Raw genomic sequence first — 26,700 nt, forward strand, 5'->3', positions numbered from 1 at the left:
ACAATTGGTCTACTGCGCTTGACTCCTAACCAAGGAGTGTTTTTGGCTGATGATCATTTGGGGATTATTATGACCGTTCTGCAATTCAGAGCCTTGTAGAAATGATATTGACCTTAAGTTTACAATTAAAGTGAGGAACATCAGAGTTGTTCCATCTTTTGCAGGCCTCAGCATCACCTGAGGTCCTGAACCAACAGACAAACTCTTTTTTGTGTCTCCTCAGCTTTAAGTCAGGAGACAGACTTGTAGACATACTAATCACTAATCACTCCCACAACGTCTAGCCCGAGGCAGAGGGAGGACCAGGGGTACAGCTAAATACCAGGGTGATGAGCTATCTAGAAGATGAGCCTTTCTTTTGTTTAAATATAGAATGTGTCAGCAAGACAGCAGGCAAGCGTTGATAGATTCACACAAGCGCACAAACCTCAAACGTCCGGACGCACTTCAAACACACCCTCAAACTCTCTTGTACTGCCCAAACGTTGTTGTCCTTTTAGCCAGCCCTCAGTTCTGTTCCTGCAGACCAAAACAAGACCTTTTTTCGACATTTTATTTGAACTTCTGTTGACTTACCCAGGTCACTGAACACGGAATGAGATGAAAATTACGGAGGCCTCCGGGATTTTTTATAACCTGTTTGTTTATTGTTAATTCATGCCGGCCACAGATTGTTTATTTCCCATGTAAAACATTCCCTGTGGTAGTGCGGTATGTATGAGCTAAAAATAGGGAATGAGGCTTCCTGTGATATGGCCACAGGGTGTCAATGTTAGCCTTTCACAAGAGACAAACCTGCTCAAGAGCTGTGAGAGGGTTACTGTGCAATGTCTTCACACTGATACGAGTGCTAACCTTGCATCAGTAGACTATAACCGTGGCTTAAATATTAACCAGATTCAGTCATGAAACACATTTCTCAACAAGTAAGTAAAACATATGGTTATGGGCAGAAGTACACACTGTCACTGTCAATGCCTCTACAACATCAGAGGCAATTCCAGAGTTTGCAAAGCTGTTGAATTGTGAGAATAAGTCAGATAGTCTTGAGCTCTCTAGTTTTGGCTCACAGTTCTGTTATTTCATCATGGCTGTTGCTGCTGGTCTGCTATGAGCCACCACTCTCCAGGGTTTCTTAAATTAGCGGTGTTGATGTTCATATGAGAAAAGGTTTTTAACTCCGCGTAGAGCTCCTGAGCACAGCTGGAGAATGCGTCAGCCCACATTCCTGTCGTTCCAGGAACCTGCTCATACCTGTTCCGTGTTAGTCCTGCCTGAACTGACCGACAGTTCCATCCCTCCATCCCTCTGTACTTCCTCCATGAGTCTCGGTCTTTTCAGGCAACTCACGATCTATTGTTCTCCTTTCCGATATCTAATAAATGTAAAACGTATCTCCTGTGTAATGTAGGTGTTATTTTTTTTATGTTTCCACGCTGTGGTCAAGATGGTGAGCAAGAAAAACCAGATGTCTTGTCCATTTACGTAAACCCCTAACTCTCAAATTTAATCTGCGAGGAGGCATATTTAGTCATGTCACTTTAGAGATGACCGGTATATTGGTAAGTAAATGGGCCAAAGTGAAAACAAAGGATGAGGTGTTGGAATGTTTTAACTGGCCGAGTGGGAGGAGAGATTTGTGGGCCTTTTGAGACGTTGCACCCCAGGCTGCGAATTAAGCTTCTCTTTGGTCAGACTATAGTAAATAACCATTTCCTTTTGGCTTCTTTGACCCAGCCAAAGTGTGTCTAAGATTATCTGTGGAGGTTTCTGTATGTTTATGTAGGAGCATTATATGCTTACGGGTGCTTGTGGAACTGGTTTGTAAGTGTGTCTCTAAGATAACTGTAAGGTTGCCCAGCAGTGTTGTCCTGTTTCTCATAAAGATCATGAGTTGTAGGGTTAACCGGACTGTCTGTAGCTTGACATGTTTTGGAGCAAGAGAGCAGTAGTGATGAAGAGGAGAACATTAAGAGCAATGAGGACAGAAATACTGTCACACCGTGTCATCTTAGACTGTAAAAATGGACAGAGGTAGATTTACACTGAGCATATGTCTTCTATAATGTCCCTTATTTCCACCTCCCTTTTTCCAAGAAGCAGACTTTGTGTGTTTTCTGTAGTCTGCACTTCTGTGTGCTTTCAGCAGAATGTGCTGTTGCTATGCAATAGTAAGCCTACTAGTCATACCATATATATATATTATTTTGTTCTTCTCCAGTTTCATTGCTTGATCTTGAGCAGCTTGCATGTTAATAAAGTGTGCGTGTGCCTCTGTTTGTGTGTGTGTGTGTGTGTGTGTGTACACACGCATGTCAGTAAGTCAGTGCCTGTGGTTATGCTTATGTAATTGAAGCAAACAGAGTGTCCCTGTTCATCTGCTGTGTCCCTGTGACTGTTTAACCCAAACCCCTCACAGACACACATCTGATCTCTAAGGCCCACTTTCCTCTCTCTCTCTCTCTCTCTCTCTCTCTCTCTCTCTCTCTCTCTCTCTCTCTTTCTCTCTCTCTTGCGTGTCTGTTTAAGCAGGAAGCTGGCACAGGTTCGGCAGTGACCAGGGGAGCAGAAATGAGCCACCTGTTTCAATGCTCTCCAGGGCTTCTCCCAGGACAGGTCCATTTTAATCAGATCAGAATGGACTCTTATGTCAGAATCTGCATGGCGCCTGTGTCAGCTTACAAAACACTAAATCCTGGCCATTTTGTCATTTGGATGCTCTTTCTCTAGCTCAGCCTTTAAAAAAAAAATTCACCTTGTGCCTCTTTTTTGATCTCTTATTTGATATATACACTGCAGCTCCACTGATTTATGTGTTATGGACAGTCAGTGTTTTCAGAAAGATCATAATTGTTTTGGTTCAAATACAAATTTAGAAATATGCAAGATCTGGGATGACTGTTAAATTAGCCAAACTGATATAACAGGCATTCCCAAGAGTATTTAGCCTCCAGTGCATTCGTCTGTCCAATCCAGTTTAAACCCATGGCTGTTTATTCTCCCTCTAAACAATCCATTAATTAGTTATGTGTCAATAAGCTGCTAAGTGAATATCAAAAGGATGTGACCTCAGTTGGTTGTGTGACACACAATTGTTAAATTATGTGTTCTGCTGGGGTCCTGCCTCTGCAAATAAGACGTTTAATGTTGATTAGTGAAAGTTTGAAGATCCTGGTATCATCCTGAAACAGTGAGGATTTTTCATGATGATTCATTATCTATTTATTTATCTATCTATTTATTTATTTATTTATTTATTATCATATATTTATTAGTACTGTCTTTGTTTAACCTTATTCTCTTTGTAAATGCTTCAGATCCAACCAATACACATAACCCCATACACTTGATTCGAAAACCATTTTCTCAATGTCTGATTGTTCAGCTTAGTCAACATCTATACAGATTAGCTAAGGTTTGGGGAGACTCCAGTCTCTTTTGACAACCTGTTTTGTCTTGACAAAATGGGGAAAACAGGAAAAGCCAGGATGTCTGATAGCAGAGGTCATTTAGAAATCTACTATCATTTCGGAGTAGTACTGCGAAACAGTTGGATCTTTGTATGTAAGAGAATGAAAAACAATTTGCAAACAATCTGGGCACATTGTGAATTGTAATGGGATAAGCCTGGTTATCAGACACCTTGGTGAGTTATGGTGACAGCACTCATTGGGAGTTTGTTTTAGGAATGAGGGGCTGAAGTAAGGCTTTTGTCTCCAGGCTTGCATGCCTTACAGAGTAGATAGGGAGGACGCATTCTGACTGGGCAAGTAGAGGGAGAGCCATAAATCTGGTGGACAGGGGAGGGCACTGAATCAAGAGTGGACAGTGATTGGTTTAGTCATCATTTGTTCTTTGACTATTGTCTGCACTGGGGAAAGAGGGTGACCAAAGGCCTGTAGGCTAATGTTTGCCTGGGTTCCTTGAAAGCAGAGAGAAGGGGAAGATGAAGAGTGCTGCTGTAAGTAAGTTGTTGTTGTAAATATTTTGAATGAAATTATAGAAATGAAGAAATTATGGAAATGACAGTGGCAAATGAGGCTTTCGGCACATAAAGGGAGAGCGCAGTTGCACCTCCTTTGAATATTTAACAAATTTTAGGGACAAAGTTTTTGACTCAAACTCTAATCACTTGAGGGAAAAATCAGTCCAATAGTTCTTAAATTATATTGTTAAAACTCATTATATTGGTCACTGATGTGCTGTGGTAGATTCTGGACGAGCGTTAGGTGCATCTCACCGGTCACTGGATGGCACATCCATGGGACTCTGATTTCTAGATGTCCTCACACTTTCCAGGAATGCACTTCAGACGGTAAAGCAGGAGGCACTATCTCACTATCCAAAAGAAGTGCTTGACTTTATTAGTGTTGATGAATTCTGAATTCTGAGAAGATTAGTATTAGAAAAGATTAGAAAAGCAGCACTCCTGTATCTTTAAAGTGTCTTTTATATAAATCAAGGATGTTTTGGCACTCTATGTGCATCAGCTTGCCAGCTGACAGACTCATTAGTTTGGTCATTAGTATGTGGCCTCATACTAAAGGAACTTCAGGGTCGTTAGTATATAATCACTTTGTCATTGCCACTAGTGCTTATGATCTGACTATAAAAATCCACATGGATGAGGAACAGGCTGGGTTGAAATGTCTTGTAGCACACGGATGGAAGCAATTAATGAGGAAAAAAACGTTTTGACAAAAGAGACCTAATTATAAATTTAAAAAAAAACCCAAAAAACACTGTTAAAACACTTTGACCCCTAAAACCTTTCAACATGGTTTCATGATGGAAGAAACCATTGTTGAGAAAATGATTGTGTTTGCAATGTTTGGTGTTTGAGCCCTCTCTTTCCCTCAGCAAAGCCTCAACATTTTACAGTTTGCATTCAAGCAAATAAACTCTGTCTTTTCATGAATCAAGCTGCTCCATTCCTGCAGCCCATTTCATTCTACTCTGAGCTGAGAAGCATGCCTGATTTTGGCCTACCCAAGCCTAAGTTGCACTGGCCTACTTCTTGGTGTTATGTAACTGTAGCATATAAGGACAGATAAAGTGTCCCTCATGAAAGGGTCTCTACTGTATAGACTCAGAAATTTTGGGGTATGGTGGAGACCAACGAAAGGGTTAAGTGGACTCCTCCCACCCGAATAGGAGTTAATTATTAGAGAACTGGAAGATTGAGGGAGCAAGCAGGGGCTGTGGAGAGCTTGGGTGGGGTGGGGGGGGTGGGGGCGTGGGGGTGGGGGGGGGGGTCGGAGGCTGCGCCGCCGTGCTTAAATCCAGCTGGCTGCTCTACTGGGAATGTAATCCATATGTGTGCACGAGTTCAGCTGCAGGAGAAAGAAAAGATATTACCCGCAAAGAAGCAATTGTTTCTGCTTTTCTTGTTTAAATTCCACTCATACTGGCCCCTGGACTCTGGCTTGACTTCAGCAATTGACGCTGGGAGAGACAGAGCAAACACATACGGTGAGGAAGGGAAAGGGATAGAGTGTGCAAAGTACAATTTAGTGACAGAAAACAGAGAACAAGATGAAGCAGAGTGAGGAATCTGTGGAAGAAGAAGCCATGAGGTAGGTCTGTGCTTTGCATGTCTTTGTCCAATAAATATTTAGTTTTATTTTAGATTTAGCAGCATTGCTAGTATTGCTGCCACTCTATGCAAGGCTCTTCTGACTGAGTTTGGGTAGGAAGTGAGAACAGAGCATGTGGAGAGAGAGAGAGAGAGAGAGAGCGAGTGAGAGTGAGTGAGAAAGAGAGAGAGGGAGAGAGAAAGAGGTGTAGGAGGTCCAGAAGCATGGCACACACACTGTAGACACAGGAACAGATCAGAAATGCCTGTGGAGACTGTGGAGCAGAACATATGTGAGTAAATGATTAAATTTTAAAATGAAATTGGTGGTTCAAAAGAAAAAAAAAAAAAAACAAGCAAGTGCACCAAAGAGGCCTTGTAACCTGTTAAGGGACCTCTCGTTCAAGTTTGAGTAGATAGTCTATCTTTTCTGAAGTTAATGACTAACTAGTTGATTTTGTATCTGCCCTTATTGTTTGGTGCATAGTTTACTGTTCCCTTCTAGTGTTTGCTCAGACCTTACTTCACCCAGGCATCCATGCTTTCCTGTAGGTTGTTGGGGAACAGTGATGTTAACCATCTGAACTCTGGGTAACAGTGAAGTTAGCCTCTGAGGGCACTGTAACTTTACCTGACATTAGTATTTTCTCTCTGAACTAATCTTTACTAAGCACCTGACTAAGTATCTGTGCTTGCAGCTGGGTGGGCTAAATAACTACCTCTTTGCAGTGACCTTGACACCTTGTAAAAACCTCACTACTAATTTGCAGAAATTATGTGACTTGCGGAGACCTTCACGTGACCTTTCTGGAGGGTTTTTAAACATTCATCCTCATCAGGCTTCAGACGGGCCCGTGTTCAAACGCAGTCTCATGCTTGTGACTAGTTATTTGCATGCACTGAATGCTGTGGGTTTTGTTGTTGACATTTAGTGAGGAGAGACAGCACATTGTTTGTTTCTCCCAGTATCAGACCCAATCTTTAGAGTAAGAGGATATGAGGTCACAAACAAGAAGAAAGTTTCTCAATCCTGTATTCTTCTTTACAGTCAGATGTCTGGTGTCTACTCTAAGCAAGGAAACTAAAGGAATCTCTCTAGAAGTTTACTTACATGGAACTATTGCATATAATGACAAATGACACACATACAGTTAATTGCAACAACACTGTCACGGAATGTAAGAGAAGCTTCATATGGATTTTTTTTGTGGCAAATGGTCTGTTGCAGTGTTGTGTGCTTTAAGTTCAAACATTAGGAACTTTAAAAAAAAATAATGGTATCAGGATTAATGATGGTCTTGAGGTTCAGATTGTTGTTTGTCACTGGACAACTGACAGACAGACAGACTTACTGACCTGTTAACATATTGCCTAATAATCAACGGCGCCTCTTACACCTGTGCAGGTGTGCATTCTTTGCTTACAAAATAGGGGTATGTTGACATTCTGTTAGGGAGTGCTGAAGGGAAAGAGCAACAAGGATGTAATTTTGTAGAATTAGGAGCTTGAATTATGATGTGGAATATTGTTCTGCCTCTCAGTTTTTGGCATGAGATGTGTCGGGCTTTGACCTGGCAGAATGCCCCACCATTCCAGTACTTAAACCTTAGTGGAGGAGAGGACAACAAGGAACAGTACACCTAATGGATTGGGGTATTGTGCTTTGGAATGTGCTGGTAACGCCTCTCTCCAGCTGGGGTGTGTACTTAACGTGAATCATCCGTCTTAAAAGGAGGATTTTGGAGCAGAAATAAAATCTAGTATGAAAACAGTTGGTTTTAAAGTGCTGTTCAGCATTTTAAGATACAGTAATAAAAATGCCTTATTGCTCTATCAAAGAACAGATAACCTGAAAGTTCTTTTTTTTGTCAGATTTACCACTCATTATACATGGCATCATTCTGATGAATTTACAGCGTGTAGCTTGAAATGACTCAAAGGTCGCAAGCCTCCTGAACTATGTATGCCATATGAAATGTCAAGTGCTTTTTGTTAGCTTCTCTCTGCCTGTGTTTGGAGTATATCCCTTTTGGAATGTGAAATGAAAGATGATACTTTTCTTTGATGAATTCAGAAGTGATAGAACAGTTTTGACGTTCTGCAGAAGTAACATGCCCTCAATTCCAGCTGGAGCTCAAAAAAGTTATAAAATCGTGTTCTCCTAGTTACCCTGTGATATCAGTTTTGCATACTTAAACATGACCTAATTTTCTGGCCTGATTGGGCCACAGATTAGCAGAGGACACTGTCCTGGTGTGTGACCAAGGCCAGTCTGACAGAATTATTTGGAGATCTAGGTTGCTGTGTCACTGAGCTGTACAATCTCTGCAAGTGTGTAGCATGGAGCTTAGCCATGCTATAGCCTCATTAAGACTGAAATCACAACGGCCTTATCAAATGAGCTTTTAGAAAGACATTAACTAAGACATTAACTGTTAAATACTGTCACTCTTGTTTTCCAAACATTTGTTCTTGATTTTCCACTTTGACCAAGCTAATTAATTAGCGTGATGCTGTGGCATGTGTTTAATCAGGGGTAATCTCTTAATTGAGCAGCAATGAATGGGGGGACTTTCCAGAGAACAATGTGCCTTTTTCCTTGGATTTCCCTGGCTCCCTCAGTCAGGAGCTTGATAAGTTCATATTAGAGCCAAAACCTTGAATTACCTCGATGAAATGCTAGAATGATGTGCTATACTAGTAAGTCAGACATTTTTGTTTGAAAACAGGGTCAAACAGTGGGTTGTTTGCAGTTGTCTGCACATCTCTCTAGCTTGTTTATGTTTACACGAAAGACTTTGCCGCAACAGAGGCATCAACATCATTAATAGTTCTGTCAAATTGAATCTTTCCCAAGTGCCCACAAAGTTTTATGTTAACATAGTATTTAATGTTTCTCTAAAGTCAAAACAGTTAAGGTTTCCTTAGTTCATTAACACTCCCTAATTGTTATTTTTTGTACTCCATATTGCTTTGTTCTGTTTAATGAGTTGAATTTTCCACATGCTATCAGCATTTTCTCTCGCTTTACAGTCTATTTTGAAGAGAATATGGTTTGCGTTAGAGTTTGGGGGAAGTTACACAAGCTTACACTGGCAGACCGTGGGTGGACTTTTATTAAAGGCCACTCTGAACATGTCCTTCCATTATCTCTTACTGATGATGGACAGATGGACAGAAATCCTTTTGCTATGTAATTACACTATATCTCCCTCTGACATAATATGCTGAGATGCAGATCTTACATTTGTAATGGGATGAGGGAAACATAATTATCATCATTTCTCAACCACAAACTAACAAAAAATTATATTACTCATATAATATTGCTACCAACCTTCCTTATACCTGAAGATAAGCCCTCGCACGTGATACTCCTCAACCACCCTTGAAAATGGTGGGTTGATAAATAGTGATTTCTCAGAGGGAATTGACAGGTATTCTAAAAGTTGCTAGAAGTTGTGCACAATAGCTACGAGGGCGATCTGTCAGCTGAAGACCAAAAATATTACCAGTCTTCACTAAAACTCAAGTACTGTGCCACGTCACGACTAGACACAACAATAACTTTTAGGAAAGTAAAGCAACCATTTACAACCAATTTCACATTGATGAGCTTCTCCTTTCTGTCAGTGGTTGGATTTCATATCATTTTTTTTTTTGCAGCTCAGTGATGAATCAGGAATGTGATTATGTGAATTTTGTTTTGTCTGAACTCAGATATTGATCGGTTGGATTGGAGTGAAGTGATTATGTGATTACGTTTAATATGTTAAATTATACACAGAGGAGATGAACATTTTTTTTCTTTTTTCAAATGTGACATATTTAAAAATGAGTGATGAATAATTAAAAGTAAGAATCTTTTTAACATCTATAATCTTGGTTTGACATATTGTGTTTCTAGTCCATTAAGTAGACGTGTATTTAATTCTGGGAGGTTGACAAATTCCAGCTGTAGGCCCTGTCTGATTTGTGGAAAAGCACATTCCATGTCCTGACCCTAAACTTTGTCTTAAGCCATCTCCTGTCGTTGGGGATTTGTTAACGCCCTTGTGTACATGAAGGAGCCTTACATCTTGTTTAATCTGTCCTTTGTTGTCTCTGTGGTATGTTTTACCTACACACTCAGTTATCAAGACACTGACTGCTTTAGTTTAAAGTCCTAGATACCGGGCAACCTTAGTCAGGCAACTATAAATATTAACAGTGAGCTACAAACAAACATGTAAAACAAACTCATTCTCCCTGATCCATCATGGAGCCAATCTGACATTAGCTTTTCCAAACCATGTGTCCCATGTTTGTGGGCACAAGATCATTTATTTACTATTATTGAGGTCATAATTTTACTATGGGCACATCCTAGTTTAATTTTAGAAGGGTTTATCTGGACTAAACATAAGATTTTTACAGTGTAAATGAGTCAAATAGCACATATTGACACATGCTTTTGTTTATTTTTAGATTAGAAAGGAAATGGGTAAGGCCGTCTTAAAGCTAGATGATACCTGTATTATAATTATAACTTTTATCATTTTAATAACAGGCTGTCTGTTTGGATTTGTTTGTCAGTTTAAATCCAGTCAGTAAAACCCATTAGATTTTTTTTTAGAGCAGATAATTATTAAATAGTTCCTCCCATTTCTTATGTTTTCTTAGGTTACCCGAATGCCTCTTTCATAAAAGAAATGTTTCTTGATCTTGGGATTACGCAATATGTTGAAAATCATTTCACAAGATTTCTTCATGAGAACAACCATTTGAATAGACTTGACACATAATGACCTTTTTCTTTATTTGGAAATCTATTATCATTTGTTTACAGAGTTTGATTCCCTCCTCCTGGAACGTCTTAGAATGACCTTTTCAAAATGCAATGCAAACCAACAAGACTAATTAGACCATTTCGGTACATCCTGGGAGTAAACTGGCTTTGCACAAGCAGTCCTCTCGGTCCTTTCATATTTGGCACCCGAGCATACTTTTAGCAGACCCTCTCTTAACAGTGAGTTCTGTTTTGTAGTAAACTTGGGTTATAGCCCTCAGTAAAACACACTTGCATGGACTTACAGAGAGGTCAAGTTCTCTTGTTCCATCTATCCCAATTACAGAGATGTTCAGACTTCCATTAGCTTAAGCTAGTATTGTCATTTATGAGCTAAAATCTCCTTTGGTGAAGTTTTACAACATTCATCTGTGTCTTATGCTTAAATGAATACTGTGTGTATTTTCTCTGCACCATCACTGCACTTTCACTGACTTTAATATGACAGCATATTGGCTCACTTTACTCTGTATAGATTGTAAAGAAAAAGTCTGTCTCGCATGAATGAAAGGAAATGGATAGTGTTTACTGCTTCAGGCATCAACAGATGATACTCTCATTGAGACTAAGAGGAGAGTGCATTTTGCCAGCCTTCTGCAGGAGGATGGGATCAGGGCTCAAGCACTGAGGAGCATGATGTTTTTAAAAAATATGCATATTTGAAGTAGTAAAGCACAGCAGATGTCCAGCTTTAAAAAAAAAAAGTGTATGAACTTTAAACATGCAGACTTTAGGGAAGAATGCTCCTCTTTTCCACACTATAGCGCGCACACTATGGCAGACTCGAACTGGTTTTCATGTATTGTCACCTGTCCATGCAGAAGAACACATAGGCCCACAACGTGACTCAACAGGACTGACTTTATTTTACTGATGATCTGACTGCTGCATCTTCACCTCCATCAACACCTCTTTACTGTCTAGTTTAGCAGAAGATTTGGCCAGTAAGCTTTCCTTTTGTGTTTGAATGAATGTGATTGCATGTTTGTCTTCACTGTTTGTGTTTATGTTTATGTTTATATTTGTATTTGTGTGTGTGTGTGTGTGTGTGTGTGTGTGTGTGTGTGCATACTTCCTTTCTGGGTTTACATTTATGTGAATTGCCCCCTCTCTCACACACTTGGCTATATTCTTAAACAGTACACTGAGGTATGTCATTGATGTTGAGAGTAGAAATAATAAGAGGTGAAACTATTGTCTGATCACTTGATCAGTCTTTTAAAATTACATGCAATTACTCAATGGAAATTATACACCTCTGTTTGACCTACCCAACAGGACTGCATTCATTATTCTGAAACATGCCCCAGTGCAGTTGAAATACAACCCAAGTCACAGCACTGAGCCACTGAGTGCTGTGGAATGACAAACGTGCCACTAAGCAAGATGTATTGATGAAATATATATGGCTAAATTATTTTATGCTATATTTTTGAACACATGTACATTTTCAGTGTACATTTCCATGTATTTGATCGAGAGAAAGAGAGAGAGAGAGAGAGAGAGAGAGAAGGTAACAGAGAGAGAGAGAGGGTTAGAGAGAGGGGGGGGGGGGGGGGGGAGTACACCTGACACTGAGAGCTAATCGTACCCTAATGTGATGATGTCATGCAGGCGTGTCTGGCAGATTTACTTTCCCCCCCACACAGACACAAGGGGTAAGATCCTGACTACAAGAAGACTGATGCTTTGATTGCATTCTGTAGGGCTACCCGAGAAATGTTTTACAGTGCAATTTTGTGACAGTATTTTTCTTTCCCTCCCTCGTTTTCCCAATACATACATATACTGAGGGTTACATGAGTAAAGCAGCAGGGGCATTTTACTAGAAGCCTAAAGATTGTGATTAAGCCTAAATCCTTCTTGAGGTATCAGACTTAAATGAGCATTGTCACTCAAGAAAGCTAAGTATTGAATGTAGATGAATTAAGTGTAGCATTGGTTAATGGAAGGTGTCGTGACTGACTGTGCTAAGTTGTTGGATGGTCCCATTGTATGGCCCAGTCAGCAGACTGTCTGCTCAAGCACTTATCGATCCATTTGGGTGAAACACTGCAATCAATACCTGAGAATTACTCTGAGCAGCCTGTTTCATAAATTAAAAATGGATATTTTATGTCTCTCTCTCTCTCTCTCTCTCTCTCTCTCTCTCTCTGTCTTTAAATTTTGATACTGTAAGATTACAGCTATGGGAGGCCCTGAGCACTAAAGGGCTCTGACCCAGTGATAAAGTAATTCTAATCTTGACGAATGTTAAAGGGAATACAGGGAACTTCCCGTATCATTTACTGTGAGTTTCCAGTAGACCTCACCTAGGCCAGTCAGCATGGGAAACAATCTACGCTCTTCAGTATTTTCTCTCGGTCTGTGTTGTCTCCATGCCCTGCCAACGCAACATTCTATCAACATTGTCGTAGGTATACATTTCGAATTAATTTGAATGTACGCCTGCTTTAGAATTTACTGGAAAGTCTAAAGGGCTTTCCCATCAGGCAGGTGAATTACACAACCCAGCGGATTCGTCATCACATCGCCGCAGTGTGGTGTGAGTCACAGTGGCATGTGTGGCTCGGAGACGCTAACACAAAGTTCGCCAGAGGAACGACGTATTTGTTTTTCCACTCGTTCTCCACGTTATTAGATGAGACAAGCGCACTTATTATGACCTCAGAAATATTTATGGTGACAGCTGCCCTGGTCACGCCACACATGATTCACCAAAGAATGCTGCAAGTCAGATCATGGATGATTTTTTTTTTTCTTCAATAGTTCTTATATATTCATCTCCAAATGAATACTACTTTGTTAAAAATACATTTCATTAACCGTCAAGGCCTTTGAAATGACTGGCCCAGGCCTTGAATGTTATCATAAGCCTAGAGGAAATGTTGTTTTTCTGTGTGTGCACAGACTATTATCAGGTTCCAGCAGTACTAACGGGCAGTGGTTTCTGTGGAGAGCTGAGGTTTTGCTTTGTGATGCTGCCGCTGTAGGCTTATCTGAGAGTTATGGCTTACACTGAAGTCTAATTATGCCTGCCTGGAGCCCCTCCCCTCTCTCTGGCCAGGCAGGGGAGATGTGGCGCGTGTGATGTGGCAGCAGTGATGTGTGCACCGTCGCCACCATTTTAGCAATCATGATTGCATCATCTCTCGGCGACAAGAGAGAGAATGAGCTCCGTGCCAGGATGGAGAGAGAGAGAGAGAGAGAGAGAAGAGAGGGAGGAAGGGAAAGAGAGAGAGAGAGAGAGAAGGAAATCATTTATGGTAGTTTAATTCTGTGGCGAAAAATGTGATCACAGACAAGTCAGTCATCATTAAATCATAGACAAGTCAGTCCTTCCTCCCTCTAATTCATCTTTCTCTGGTTTCATAAAACTCTACAAGTAAATGAAAGGTCACCTCTATAGTGCAGAGAAGCAAGCCCACATTCACATTTTATCTGAAGCTTGTGCTGTATCAAAAGCCTCTGGGGTTTCTTTGTCAAAGAAGATGAAAGGCCTATCTGGATTGGTCTGCTTTTGTGCCAAGCCCCATGTCCCTCCGTGTACGGAGGGGTTGGAGAGGCTGTCAGTACGATGGTTGGGAGAGCTTAGAGTTCAAAGCTGACTGCTTGCCAAAACACTGCATGCTAATGAAGAGTAGCTTTGTGGCTGGAGTGCAGGGAACGTGACAAACTGTGCACCTTTCACACATAGTGTTAGCCTGCCAAGTCTGTCTGGAGTTTGCATGTGAAATGATTTGCAAGCAAATTTGTGACATGCTGGTAGGTAAGATGAGCCAGACTGTACCAATATTATCTGTATATTCCACTTTTTGTGTTGGCCACAGTAACTAACTAACCAACTGTCTTACTAACTAGCTAAGTTAATGAATAAATAAATAAATAAATAGATCAGAGAGTTGTTTCTCTTTCAGGTTTCTTTGAATAGGAATTGGATTATTATTGGTTGTAAACATAAAATTAGCTTCCAAAAGATTCAGAGAATTTGTAATTAGCAAATCACAAATCCCCTGCATTATGTGATTAACATTGGCATGACCAGAAACATAACATAAAACAATAGTGAAGGTCATACCATACTGATTGCTAGTTGAAGAGAATTAAGATTTATCACCCAATGACCACAGCAAATCAGACAGCAGTATTTTGCTAAAAAAAAAAAAAAAAAAATCTCATCTGTCACAAAACATCTCTTTCTTTCTCTCTTCCTTCCCCTGTGCTTCATGCACCTGATATCAGAGTGTTCTGAGAGTGGTCATAGAATTCATACTGCTCCTGTGAACAATGATGACAAACTGACCCCCTGGCTGACCTTCACTGTCTCACTGCAGGCATGGATTCAATTGGTGTGTGTTGCTTGAAATACTAAGTGAGTCAGACCATGACACTGCTGTGCGCAGTCCAAAGACAGAGTTGAGAAACAGCTACTGAATAAATCGTCATGCTAGCTGAGTTATCTAACACTGACAGCATGGCATCGTTACAGAGAACCAAAGCCCTGAAAACATAATACTTCGCCTTGGGAGACAGTCCATTCTGATTGGTCAGAACATGTCATGTGATTGTATATTTACCCTGCATAACCATATTAACTTGTATGCCTCCAATATATCTAAAAATATAATTGTGTACCCCGTTGACCATACAATACCAAACCATTTTTGTCTAATACATAGAAGTAGCAGGGGTTGCATGGAGAGGTGACATGATAAATATTGCCCAAGGGGGTTAGCCTGACCATCTGTGTCCCAAAACACTTCCCTTTTTTCAATGTCTGATGTGCTTAGGCTGCAACATGCAAATAAATTCTCACAAATATGTAGAGATGTTTTGTGGTCAGCTAGTTACTTGCATTTTTATTTCACTTGCTAGTGTTAGGCTAACAAATAGGTTAGCACTGTGTCTTGTGGCAGGCAGTTTTTTGTCCCCTAGTGACGGGCATAGTTCTTCGTCATGCTTGAAATGATTTTTAAATATCAACCGGACAATGCATTTATTGCCATTATTACACTGGTCAGTTACCGGAGGTATAAAGGGTAGAATGCATAATGTACTAACCCTTCACATGCACCTCAGAGTACTATGTTAGCCTGGTGAGGTCTTAAAAGGAAGGGACAGATTAGCGCTCTTCACATTGGGTCTGAGGTTATGGTGGTGACTCTATATGTTGTAAGATAGATTCAGGCTAAGGATAAGGGCTAGCACAGTCACGCAAGGAGACTTTTTGCTAATCCACAGAGGAACAGGTGATCTCCTTTGTCCTTTTCATATCCACTGCAGTGGGGAAAAGAGTGTGGGGAGGGTCAGTCTGTTGGTGGGGGGAGAGGGGTCAAAATCATTAAATTGACTTGAGGGGTGTCACAATAATGGCTTGAGAACTCAATGCCAAAAGATACATGTACCTGTATGTACCTGTATGGTGTCGCTAGTGCTTAAGCAGACACGAGAAGTCTACAAAGATACTGAATCATTTCTAAGGACTGTCGCATAAAGGCTTCCTTCAGATAATAAATGGGAATCTGTTTCGTGATAGGTCAAGACATTCAGACTGAACAGATTAATCAGCATATAATTGCAATGTCTGACGACATTTATCATAGCTTTGTAAATATAACCCTTCAAAATGTTTTGAAAAGCAAAACTGACCAATATTTTATGTGGAATCAATTAACCTTTATTTAGCAAACTTTGAACTGACTCGATTTGCACACAGCGTTCCTCTCTGGTATTTTTTTTTTCTATTTTCAAATAATTAAGGGTACCATTTTCATTATCATTTACTTTACTGGTGGTAAAAACAAATATCCTGATTCAACAGATAATAAATGATTGAATAGTGTGAGTGTGAACTGTCCGTTCATCATGTCTGTAGACATGATTAACATATGTATGACATTGACATATGTGATACAGTGACATTTTCATATGCCTGTGAGTGCAGGGGCCCTGCTGTAGCAGTTTTAATGTGGGGCCTGTCTGAGTCTGAAATATGGATGTAATTATTGTGCAGTGAGAGGCTCTGTGTCTGTGTGGTGGTATATGGTCAGTTAGGAGGGGGGAAGAGGGCTAACATGGAGCAAGCACCTGAATAGTTGATGGCCTTTTGTTTTTCTCTCCAAGATACTCTTCTTCAGCTCAGACAGTCATGAAAGTCCTTAGGGGATGTGGCTCGTGACTCTCTCTCTCTCTCTCTTTCTCTCTCTCTCTCTCTATCTCTCTGGTTATGCCTCTCACAGGCACTGGGGCGGCATCCACAGTTTAGCCCTGCCTCAGATGGGACAGCCACATGAATCCCTGTGTTTCAGTCACTCCTGTGGGAAAAAGCAAAACAAACAGAAGAAGAGACTGAGAGAGAGAGAGAGCAAGAGAGAGCGAGTGAGAGAGAGAGAGAAAGAGAGACAGAGAGAGAGCGAGCGAGAGAGAGAGAGCGAAAGAGAGCGAGAGAGAGAGAGACAGAGAGAGAGCGAGCGAGAGAGAGAGAGTGAAAGAGAGCGAGAGGGAGAGAGAGAGACAGAGAGAGAGAGAGCGAGAGTGACCATAGAATAAGGGGAAAACGAAGGGGAGAGAGACTGACAGACCCAAGGACCAAATAAGCTGAGCCTTGCAGTTCTGGAAGGCAGGAGAGCATGAGGGAGTTATGGAGAGAGAGCAAGGGACAGCACAAGAGCCAGGGAGAAGAGTGCAGAGAGAGGGAACAGGGAGGGAAAGAGTGAGTGAGTGAGAGCGAGAGAGAGAGAGAGAGAGAGAGAGAGAGAGAGAGAGACGCTGGCTGCAGCACACATTCTCAAGGAGAGAAAGGAGGACAGCAATTATTGTATCCAACACCCCACAGCGACAGCAATAAAGGGTCTTCTTTAGCACCAGTAGCCAGCTGCTCTGTCACTCCCTCTCTCTGCTGTGCGTCTGCTCAGTGTGGTATATGCCTGATCCGGGGGAAGATGCTGAAGTTCCGCGCAGACAGGAGAGTGAGGTAGGAAGGACACTGCACCCGTGTGTGCTAAGAGAACAGTAGCCAGGAGGAAGTTTATAGCTGTGGGTCTGGCAGGCAGCTGCCGCGTGAAGAGAAACTAAGAGGTATAGGTCAGTGATGACTGCAATGCAGTGCTGGAGGGAGACTTATGCCTTGCCTTTTAACACGTATACAGCGCTTTTGTCGTTATTGGATTTAGAGACATGGTCTGTCTGTGTGCATGTGCGTGTGTGTGTGAGTGTGAGTGTGTGTTATTCTCTGTGTGCCTGCGCTAACACTGTGGAATGACAGCCATTCATAAGTATATCTTGAGAATGCTAGTGCAGATGATGGTGTCCAATGACATGTGCTTCTGTTTATATGACATATACAAAGAGTGACAGTAGTGCTTAAGGAACATTATTTACAGTTCATTTTGGCACTAATAGCGATACCACTGACAGTCATGGTGCCAAATTGATGCTTTGCTACTATCAAAAAGCTGCTCAGGTCTGTGCTTCTATATAGGTTTGTAGGTTACGCGCGAGCAGGCATGCTCCATCACAAGACCCAGTGAGAGTGAGCCAAAGCATACATCACAACCTGTTTTCAGTTGCCAGTCTCTTATTACAGATTCAAATATATATATACAAATATATATATATATATTTGTATATATATATACAAATTATATGTACACATAAAGCCTCCAAATGTTTTTATTTTTAATTGTGAGTCGCATAGGAGCGAAGTTCTGGAACGTGTTCCTCTGTTGTCAAGAGATAAATGCCTCTTGCATGAGTTTATTCCTGGCTAGAGTCCCTTGTCCTCTACCTATCAGCATGTGTGTGTGTCTCTGTGTCTGTGTGTTTGAATGTGTGTGACAAACCCTTGATTGTGTTTTTAGTCTCCTGCAAAGAAACTGGTGCCAAGGCTTTGACATGTTGTTCTGCTCTAGGCCTCCAAACACTTACACAGCCTCTCAGAGTGTGGAGTAAACGGGAGCATGCATTTTTCCCAATGGAAACTCATTTCAGTGGACACATCCTCTACTCTTCCTCCCGTGCTTGACTTATAATGTCCCTTCACTTGAATTTACAACTTCTGCTGTTCCTTCTCGTTGCATTCGTCCAATAGTCTACTTTAGATCAGACATTTTTGACATCCATATTCTCTTTGAACCTGATGTGATTAAGGATGTTGGCATATAGCTCATATATACTTGTCTGAATATTTGATCGCATGAATAATAACAGCTTTTTTTTCCTCATAATGAGTGTTTTGGAAGCAGTACCGTCAACTATTTATCAAACACTTTTACTGCAATCCTCTGTGAGATTTCGTCCCACATCTTTTATGGGCCCATTGTTTATACACAGCAGTGGGATGCAGGTTATCCAAGCCTCAACAGGGGAACAGGAGGACTGGCTTTCTCCTGCCTTGCCGACAGTTAAATCATTTCTAGAATAGCAACACTAACACCACCAGAGAACTTACAGGTTTAACTGGAAAGAGACAAACAAGGAGGTTTTTTTTTTTTTTTACTTCTGAGATCATCTAAGCTGTGCTGTAATAGAGCGAGGCAGTTATTTTTAATGTGGGGCAAGAAGTTGTTTATGAGTCATCAGAATGACAAATCCTGAACTGATTGAGTAATCAATCATGGTTCTCGCAGCCGTTCTATGTGGTCTAGAACAAAGTGATATTCCGTCTTAGTCCTGTAGCGACATGCGCACATACTAATTCATCCATACCTTTTAATTCAGACCCACACACTAAACAAGCTGACGTATATCGATTTTGGATTACTTTGTAATGCAGCTGTTGAATTATTAAGTGGCTATGGCTGCTGAAGTGGTAAGTTTTGATGGATAGTTGTGACTAATTGGTTTCCAACTTGTGTACAAGAACACAAACCTCTAATTTTCTCCTGTTCATTCTCTTTTTTTTTTTCTCTTCTCTTCTGCAGTCAAAATGACCAGAATGGAACTGCTGGACACCCAGTGATCCAGATCCATCTGGAGGAGAGCACACAGCTTCAGAAAGTCCTGCTGTGAGTATGCTACTCCTCTCCACCCTTCCTCATACTGTATATTTCACCTCCTCCGCTAAAGTATTGTTTCCTCACCAGAACTATCTTAGCACCATCATGTGGAGCCTAGATGTCTTGGTTCTATATATTTTGGAATCATCCACAGCTGTTGGAATTGGTTTGATTCATAGAGGTGCATTTCTAAACAGTGGTAGGAGAGTTCCCTTGCACGTTTGGTTAAAGGGGGGCAACAGCTGCCTCTTGCTGGCTGCCACTTAAGCTTTTCTTTCCAGTCAATTTAAAACACGGAATCACGTCGGGTCTGCTTTTTTTCTCTCTCCTGAGAAAACAGATTTTTTTTTTTTGACTATTCTAGCATCCCTGACCGCTGTTAAGTGTTTAATAATATAAGTCTCTGAGTTACAGCAAACCGAGCACTTTTCTGAGACTCTCACAGTATTTTTTGTGATGAATAAAACATTCAGTTTGTCCAGGGGAGGACATGTCAGCTAAGGCAAGGTGAGAGACCCAGCACGCTTTTGCGTGGAAATGTATGGTGACAAACACAGCATGATGTATTAGAGAGAGGACCGTGATAGGGACAGCGATCTCATTAGACTTCTTTGATCCTACCTGTCAGCTCTGGGAGAGAATATTCAAGCACTTCAGTTGCTGGAAGTGTCTATCTTTATGAAGCTTTAGAGAATGCCATTGTTTTTCTGCCCCCTGCATGGTAATGGTGGTTTATCAAGAACCTGGCATGGGAACAAAGAACAGGGTATCAATTACTGGCATACTTGGCACAATGTTCAGGCCTCATCTGGATTGTCACTTACATTAATGTTAAGTCACGTCATCTGTTATCAGTCATTCCGCCATACCTCTTGTCTCCATGAGAATAGCGAAGCATTGTGTTATAGGGCTTTGCTGACTTGAATAGTGAAGTTGGTATTCATGTTCTCTGATTGTTGTCTTGGAGGCACACAGAGTCTCTCATAGCTAGGTAAATGTTTGCTCTCAACTGAGACAAAATGACCAATGCACCTCCTTTCATGGTTTTTGTGTTTACTAAGATCAATACAGGATTGAGTTGAATGTCCATGGCACAATAATAAAGGATGGTGCCAGGAAATATCAAGTCCTTTTGGGTTTAATGCAATTCATTTTCTACACTGTGTGTGTGTGTGTGTGTCTGTCTGTCTGTCTGTCTGTGTCTGTGTGTTTGTGTGTGTTAATCTTTTTCTGCTATTTTTTTTCATTTCTGATCCTGTGCTTTATCTTTTTTATCATGAGGTGATAATGGCCTATACTATGCATTGGAGATAATTCTCTGAAATTTGACTCAAGTTAATATTCCATTGTGCTTTTAAGGCAATATCATGAGACAGTTGGAGGCTCCAGGGAGTTAGTAGTAAATTCATCTGCCTTGCTGGTCAGCGGATCAATAGCATGCTGGGGAAGGTTGGGTGGAGAGATCAATACACTGACCAGAGACAATGGGCCCAGATCTGCAACTGTAGCCTGTCTCTCTCTCTTACTCTCTCTTTATTTATCTGTCTCTGTCTCTCTTGTTCTCTGTCTGTTTCTCTCTTTCTCTCCTCTGGTCTATCCTCTCCAATCACATTCTTCTTAAAACCATTGCCTGTTTTTAAATTGTAACCTCAGGGGTGCGGCCTTGTGTCTTTGCCAATAGGGCATAAAAATAGCCTTTCCATTTGTGCATTTCTGTACACTTCTCACAGTGTTCTGTTTCTTTTTCCCCAAGCCTTTAAACGTATTGGTTTGAGAATAATCTCTACATTGGTTAAGGGAATAAGAGCAATAGAAACAGTCACTGAGCAGTGTGCTGTGTGTGCGTGGCAGTATGAGAGTGAAGATGGTTCATCCGTTCTGTGTCTGTGCTCACAGAAGCTCGGAATCAGACATGAATGGGAAAGCTGGAAGCAGAGAGCCCGTGAACACCAGCAGTGACGCCAACAGCAACGCCAACAACCTCACCATGGTTTCAGGGACGCCCGGCGAGTCCCAGCCCCATGCTCGGGTCAGTAATGAACATGTCATTCCTCACATGCTCCTGTCATTAGCTCTTGCTGTTTAGGACTGTTTCTGTACTGTTTTTTTTTTTTTTTTGCTCTTTGAAAGAGTACCAGCATGTTTACATTATACATGTACTTCGTCCTCTGAGCTGTGTTGCCATGTAAACACCCCTCAATCGGCGTCTTTTAAGCAGGCCGCTCGGACGCCCAAGAAAGCCGCCACGTTTGGGAAGCGTTCCAACTCCATGCGCAGGAACCCGAAGGCGGAGGTGACCAAACAGGGCTGGCTTCACAAGCAGGTACTGCAGTTCATCCCTAAAGTAACCCAACATCACACGCCTAAGTAAACAGGCTGTTATCCTATTCAAATAAAACATCACATCCAGCCCAATAACTCTTTTTGACCCGCACTTCAGACTCCTCAGTGGTATGTGACACTTTTAATGTCAAAGCACTTAAACAGTGTGGGCGAGCTCTCGATGTTACAGCTCCATTCTTCTTTTGTAGGCAAGCAGTGGTGTGAAACAGTGGAACAAGCGCTGGTTCGTTCTGACTGATCGATGCCTCTTTTACTATAAAGGTATGGTGAAAATTTATATTTTTAGTTATTTTACACACTAAAGTACATTGTTTGCCAATGCGAGTTTTGGCAGAATGATAACATAGTCTCTTATTTTACTATTCATGCACTGTATTCCTCACCGTGAACACTTTTTCTGTGCTTCATTTGGATGGAATTACTGAGAAACCTGTTTGCTCTGTCAAAATTTTCATTCTAATTTAATTATTGTCGGTGTTACATCAGGCTGTTGTGTTTGAGATGTATAGTTGGTTGGTCTCCTTCTTATGAAAGAAGTGAACAGGAGAGTTGATTAGCATAGTCATGTTAATGTCACTGTGTTGTATATTATATAACCACTGCTGCATTAGATATACGCTAAAGTCACACTTTTCTCTGGGAAAAGCCGCCTTGCTTCGTGGCATATTAAGGGTAAAAATATAAGAGTACACATTTTACAGAGCAAATGCACTGTCACTGCACACATAATTACAGTGCAACGTTTGTAATTACATATGATTACGACATGTTACTTAGTAATTCATTACTGTTAATTATACACTATACAAATGAGAAAATATTATGTTTCATTGTATGCCAATGAAACTAATAATATAAACAACATGCAAATCGAACGTTGGGGTGAACACGGTAAATAATGGAAAACTGTCATGGTGAAACACTCAAGTATTGTTTTAATAATGAGGCTTAGATGATAGGTCTGATTAAGATCTGGACATGCTAGTAAATGTTTATGTGGTGATACAACATTATAGCAGTTAGGACAGTGCGTGTATGGATTGGTCATACCTGTCCTGTCCTACATCTGTCATGCTGACAGAGACAGCTTCAGCTGGGAGCTACTCGTCAGATATCCTTAAGGTCTACGGTGAAGGTCACTTAACAATGTGCGCCTGACACAGGGCAGAGGGAATCTAGGAGCTTGTTATGACAGATGGCGTACAATCCCTCCTCCTCTTCTCTCCTACCAATCCCAGAGATGTCTGTCAACTCTCCGCACATCTGCTCCCCAGCAGTAGGAGGCATCTGGAGAATTGTAGCAACAGGGAGAAATTTCCAGGAAGGAAGATGATTAAATCAGATCAGACAACAGGAACATCACAAAAAAAACGATCTCCATGTATATCTCTATATAATACAGTCAGCTAGTGGAAATTCATGTATGATGTTTGGATTGAAGGGAATACAAGAGGTTTGAGGCTTTTGAAACAGGTATGCTAATTATCATGGTGAACAGAGCACATGTGGTGTACAGCGTAGTGCCCTCCTCTAGATGATGCTCTGCACAAAATGCATATAGAGAGTAGAGATTTACGGAACAGACCATAGGTTTTGAGTTGGTTGCTGGAATCCCACCCAAATCTATCAGCCCCCTGCCCATTTTGGCTTTATTCACAAATACTCAGCACGTTGTGTTCTCTGAGCAGCTGGGCTGAAAATAAAACCAAGTATTCTTGTATCCAGAATTGAAATACTGTCAAAACTCACCAGATTGGTAAACTGGGTGCTCGTCGAGCTCATGACAAAATGATTAATGAATGAAAACTTGCACCACATGTTAGATCAAATGCAAAGGAAGTGACTGATACAAGTGTGTTGACATAATTCCATTGATACTTGCGGTTCTTCTGTGAAAAGCACATTAGTTTTGTTCCTTTCATGCGTGTGTTTTCCTGTTTGCTTTTGAACTTGTGGATATGATGTGGGTGTTAAGGATGCAGGCCTATGTGTCTGAATGCATTTGAATAGTCAGAGTCAACTACGGTCGGAGAGCTCCACGTTGTTCGTTTGGGAAAGAAGGTGTGATAGAGAAGAATGGAGAACCTAGTATTCACTTAAGTTCATTCTAGACTATTCTTTTCTTTCATCAGCTCCCACCATTTCCTACTGTTCATCTCTATATCTGTTTAACGCTCACCTAAGAGGGAACCCCTGAGCACTTTTAGACCAAACACAAACTTAAAAGGTTGTGTCCTTTGAAGTAGTGGTTTTCTTTGTTCACCTGTCTTTGCCCAGGGGAAAAATCCTCTGCATTTGATCTTACTTTGTTCTGAGGGAAGGCCGGTTAACCCCTCGACCTCTCCTACATATGCGTGCCACAGTGGTGTGTGTCAGTCAGGTGAGGGAGGTGGGGGACGTAGAGTGTTTCGTGGAGTCTGTGTGTTTGTGTGTCCGCTGAACCAGAGCGTAGAAATGTAAACATACCTGCGTTCCGTGACCTCCTATTTTGAATGTGGTCGGAATGCGCATATGTCTTTGTGTACTGTGTATGTTTGTGCACTCCTATTGGATGGAACCGTTTGTACACTGAGACTGGCCTTGTGATGGGTACACTATGCCAGAGGTAAACAAAGCTGTGGACTTGTGACCCTGCTCCTAATGCGGTTGTATGCTGCTGTCATAACATGTCTCATCCCATTCTGCTGTGTTGCATCACGTTAAGACAAACATGTAAAGTGGTTCCTGTAACCGTTATTAGTCCATTAGTCCTCTGTTCTGGGTTATTATATTTAATCGTATGCCCATTCCAGCGGTGCGGCAATCTAATCATACGCTATAAGAGCATCTGGGCATGTGGTACCCTGGAGAGATAGAGCTTATTACTGGAGCTAAGGCTTGGACAGTTGAAGCTTTACTGTTTCTGTATTCATCAAAGCAAGTATAATTATATGTGGGAGAGAGGCTTGGCCTTGGGAGGGGGGCTACATGATTCAGCCTCGTTGACTTTGCCTGTGTCTGTGTGGTTAATCACTTCTCTCCTCTGAGACTGTCCCCTTCACATGGCAAAAATAGTCATGCTACTGACTGCCACTTAAGCTTTTATTATGTTTCTGAAGAATGATCGAAATCCTTTTATTATTTTTCTGAAGAATGATCAAACTCCTTTTAGTATGTTTCTGAAGAATGATCGAACTCCTTTGATGAGTGACAACAAGGGGAATAATATGAGCACCAGTATAAGGAAATTCTTTTGAGACAGCTAAATGTACAATGTAAAAGTAAAATAAGTTACTGTATAAGTGGATGATGAAATGTTTTGCCATGACGGTTTCAAAAATGTATCTTAAAGAGAAAAGTTTATCAAGGGGGTGGGGGTTCTTTATCTGTTGTGTTCAATCGCTCAGTGGCGAGAGCGGGCCCTTTTCCGAATCACATTCAGCGAAACACTATGATTGGCCTCGTTCCTCATTCTGTCTTCTTACTTCATGTAGTTTTCCTGGCAGTGCATTTTCATTTGGATTTATAACACACAACATTGCCTTATCATCTCGCTTCCATCTACCCAGCTGTGTTGTGGAAAAGACAGGAAAATATGTGACAGAGCAATTTAATGCTTCAATTGCTGTTCCTGCCAGGGGAGAATGGGCGAAAAAATGGGCCGCTTTTTGTGTGTTTGTCGGTGGAGATATTTAAGCAGAGTGCCAGCCGCAGGGGGAGAGAGCGGAAGTGGATTTGTTAATCTGGGAAGAAATGGCTTGTGAAAGATGCGAAGAGCAGATTGCTGGTAACTGTGCTGTGCGTTTTACACAAATAAGCCATGTTGCATGGATCTGGCTCGCGTGAATCACTATGTGGCCTGTGCTGATGAGAAGGGCGCTGCATATCCAGACCGGCTCCGAGCTGTGATGTTCGTTCAGTTCAAAGGTCTAGTTGCTCTCCGCAAGAGATGGACAAAAAAAAACTGAGTTTAATACAGTTATATAACCATTTGTCTGTACAGAAACATCTCCGCTGTTGTTTTTAGAAATAGCTGTCGAAATGGCATTGCTTGATGGTGGCAGGATGTCTGTGTTCTTTTTCTGCTTTCAGGTGTAGTGTGTAGTACTGAGTGAAACAGGTTTTGAGGAATGTTTGTTGCTGATGTTGTTTCAGTCAGTTATCTCTGATCTGGCTTTTTTTTAAAGGATTGTCAGAACTGTATAGAGTAAAGGGAAACATTGACTTGTTTTGTTGCTTCTTTGTCTATGAATAGGGTGTGTAAGTGTTATCTTTCAGAAATTGTTTATGAATGCATTGTGTTAAGGTATTTTTTCTTCTTTTTCCACCTCATTATGGTAGGACTTTTTCTTTTTAAACCCTTTGGTCCATGTGTTTCTATGTAAAGTATTTCAGTTTTAAGTGTGTATTTTCAGTGTTTGTGTATGTATGTATGTATCTGTGTGTGCATTTGTGTGTGTGTCTGTGTGCGTGCGTGTGTGCAGGCGTGTGTGTCAGTATCAGTGTTTTTATTATTGTAATTTTGTTTCTGTGTGGATGGGTTGAGTTTAGACACACACCTGTGTTTGACCGAGAGCACAGCCTCTCATTGGTGGCATGGGCAGGTACAGTAAAGCTTGGCTGAAGGCCAGAATTCCAGCAAGACTCAGTCACAAAGGCTGATACTTCTCTCTCTCTCACTCTCTCTCACTCTCTCTCTCTCTCTCTCTCTCTCTCTATCCTTGTGTGTCAGGACTGCACAAACACAACCCCCGCCACTCCACTCCTCCCCCTCTCCCTCACTGTGTTTCTCTCTCTCTCTCTCTCTCTCTGTGTGTGTCTCTGTCTCTCTCTCTCTCTCACACACACACACACACACATACGCGTACGCTGCTCTCGGCAGAGCAGTGAATGAGGCTCTCTGCAGTTTCACGGCAGCACACAGCTGAGGAGAGTGAAGCAGGAGAACACCGGATCTGACTGGCAGCCACGCTCCCACC

General features: G+C 41.4%; 1 protein-coding gene across 3 annotated transcripts in view; it reads left to right on the plus strand.

The window, feature by feature from the left end:
* Positions 1–5,299: 5,299 nt before the first annotated feature.
* Positions 5,300–26,700, plus strand: part of plekha6 (pleckstrin homology domain containing, family A member 6) — a 46,703-nt gene continuing 25,302 nt past the window's right edge. For all 3 annotated transcript variants that reach the window (XM_030776562.1, XM_030776564.1, XM_030776563.1), the window contains exons 1-5: positions 5,300–5,576; positions 19,325–19,408; positions 21,296–21,428; positions 21,615–21,722; positions 21,931–22,003. In XM_030776562.1, the coding sequence (XP_030632422.1) occupies positions 5,536–5,576; positions 19,325–19,408; positions 21,296–21,428; positions 21,615–21,722; positions 21,931–22,003 (439 nt within the window). In that variant the 5' untranslated portion in view covers positions 5,300–5,535. The remainder of the gene's footprint in view (positions 5,577–19,324; positions 19,409–21,295; positions 21,429–21,614; positions 21,723–21,930; positions 22,004–26,700) is intronic.

Source organism: Chanos chanos, chromosome 6 (assembly GCF_902362185.1).
Source record: "Chanos chanos chromosome 6, fChaCha1.1, whole genome shotgun sequence".
NCBI lineage: Eukaryota > Metazoa > Chordata > Actinopteri > Gonorynchiformes > Chanidae > Chanos > Chanos chanos.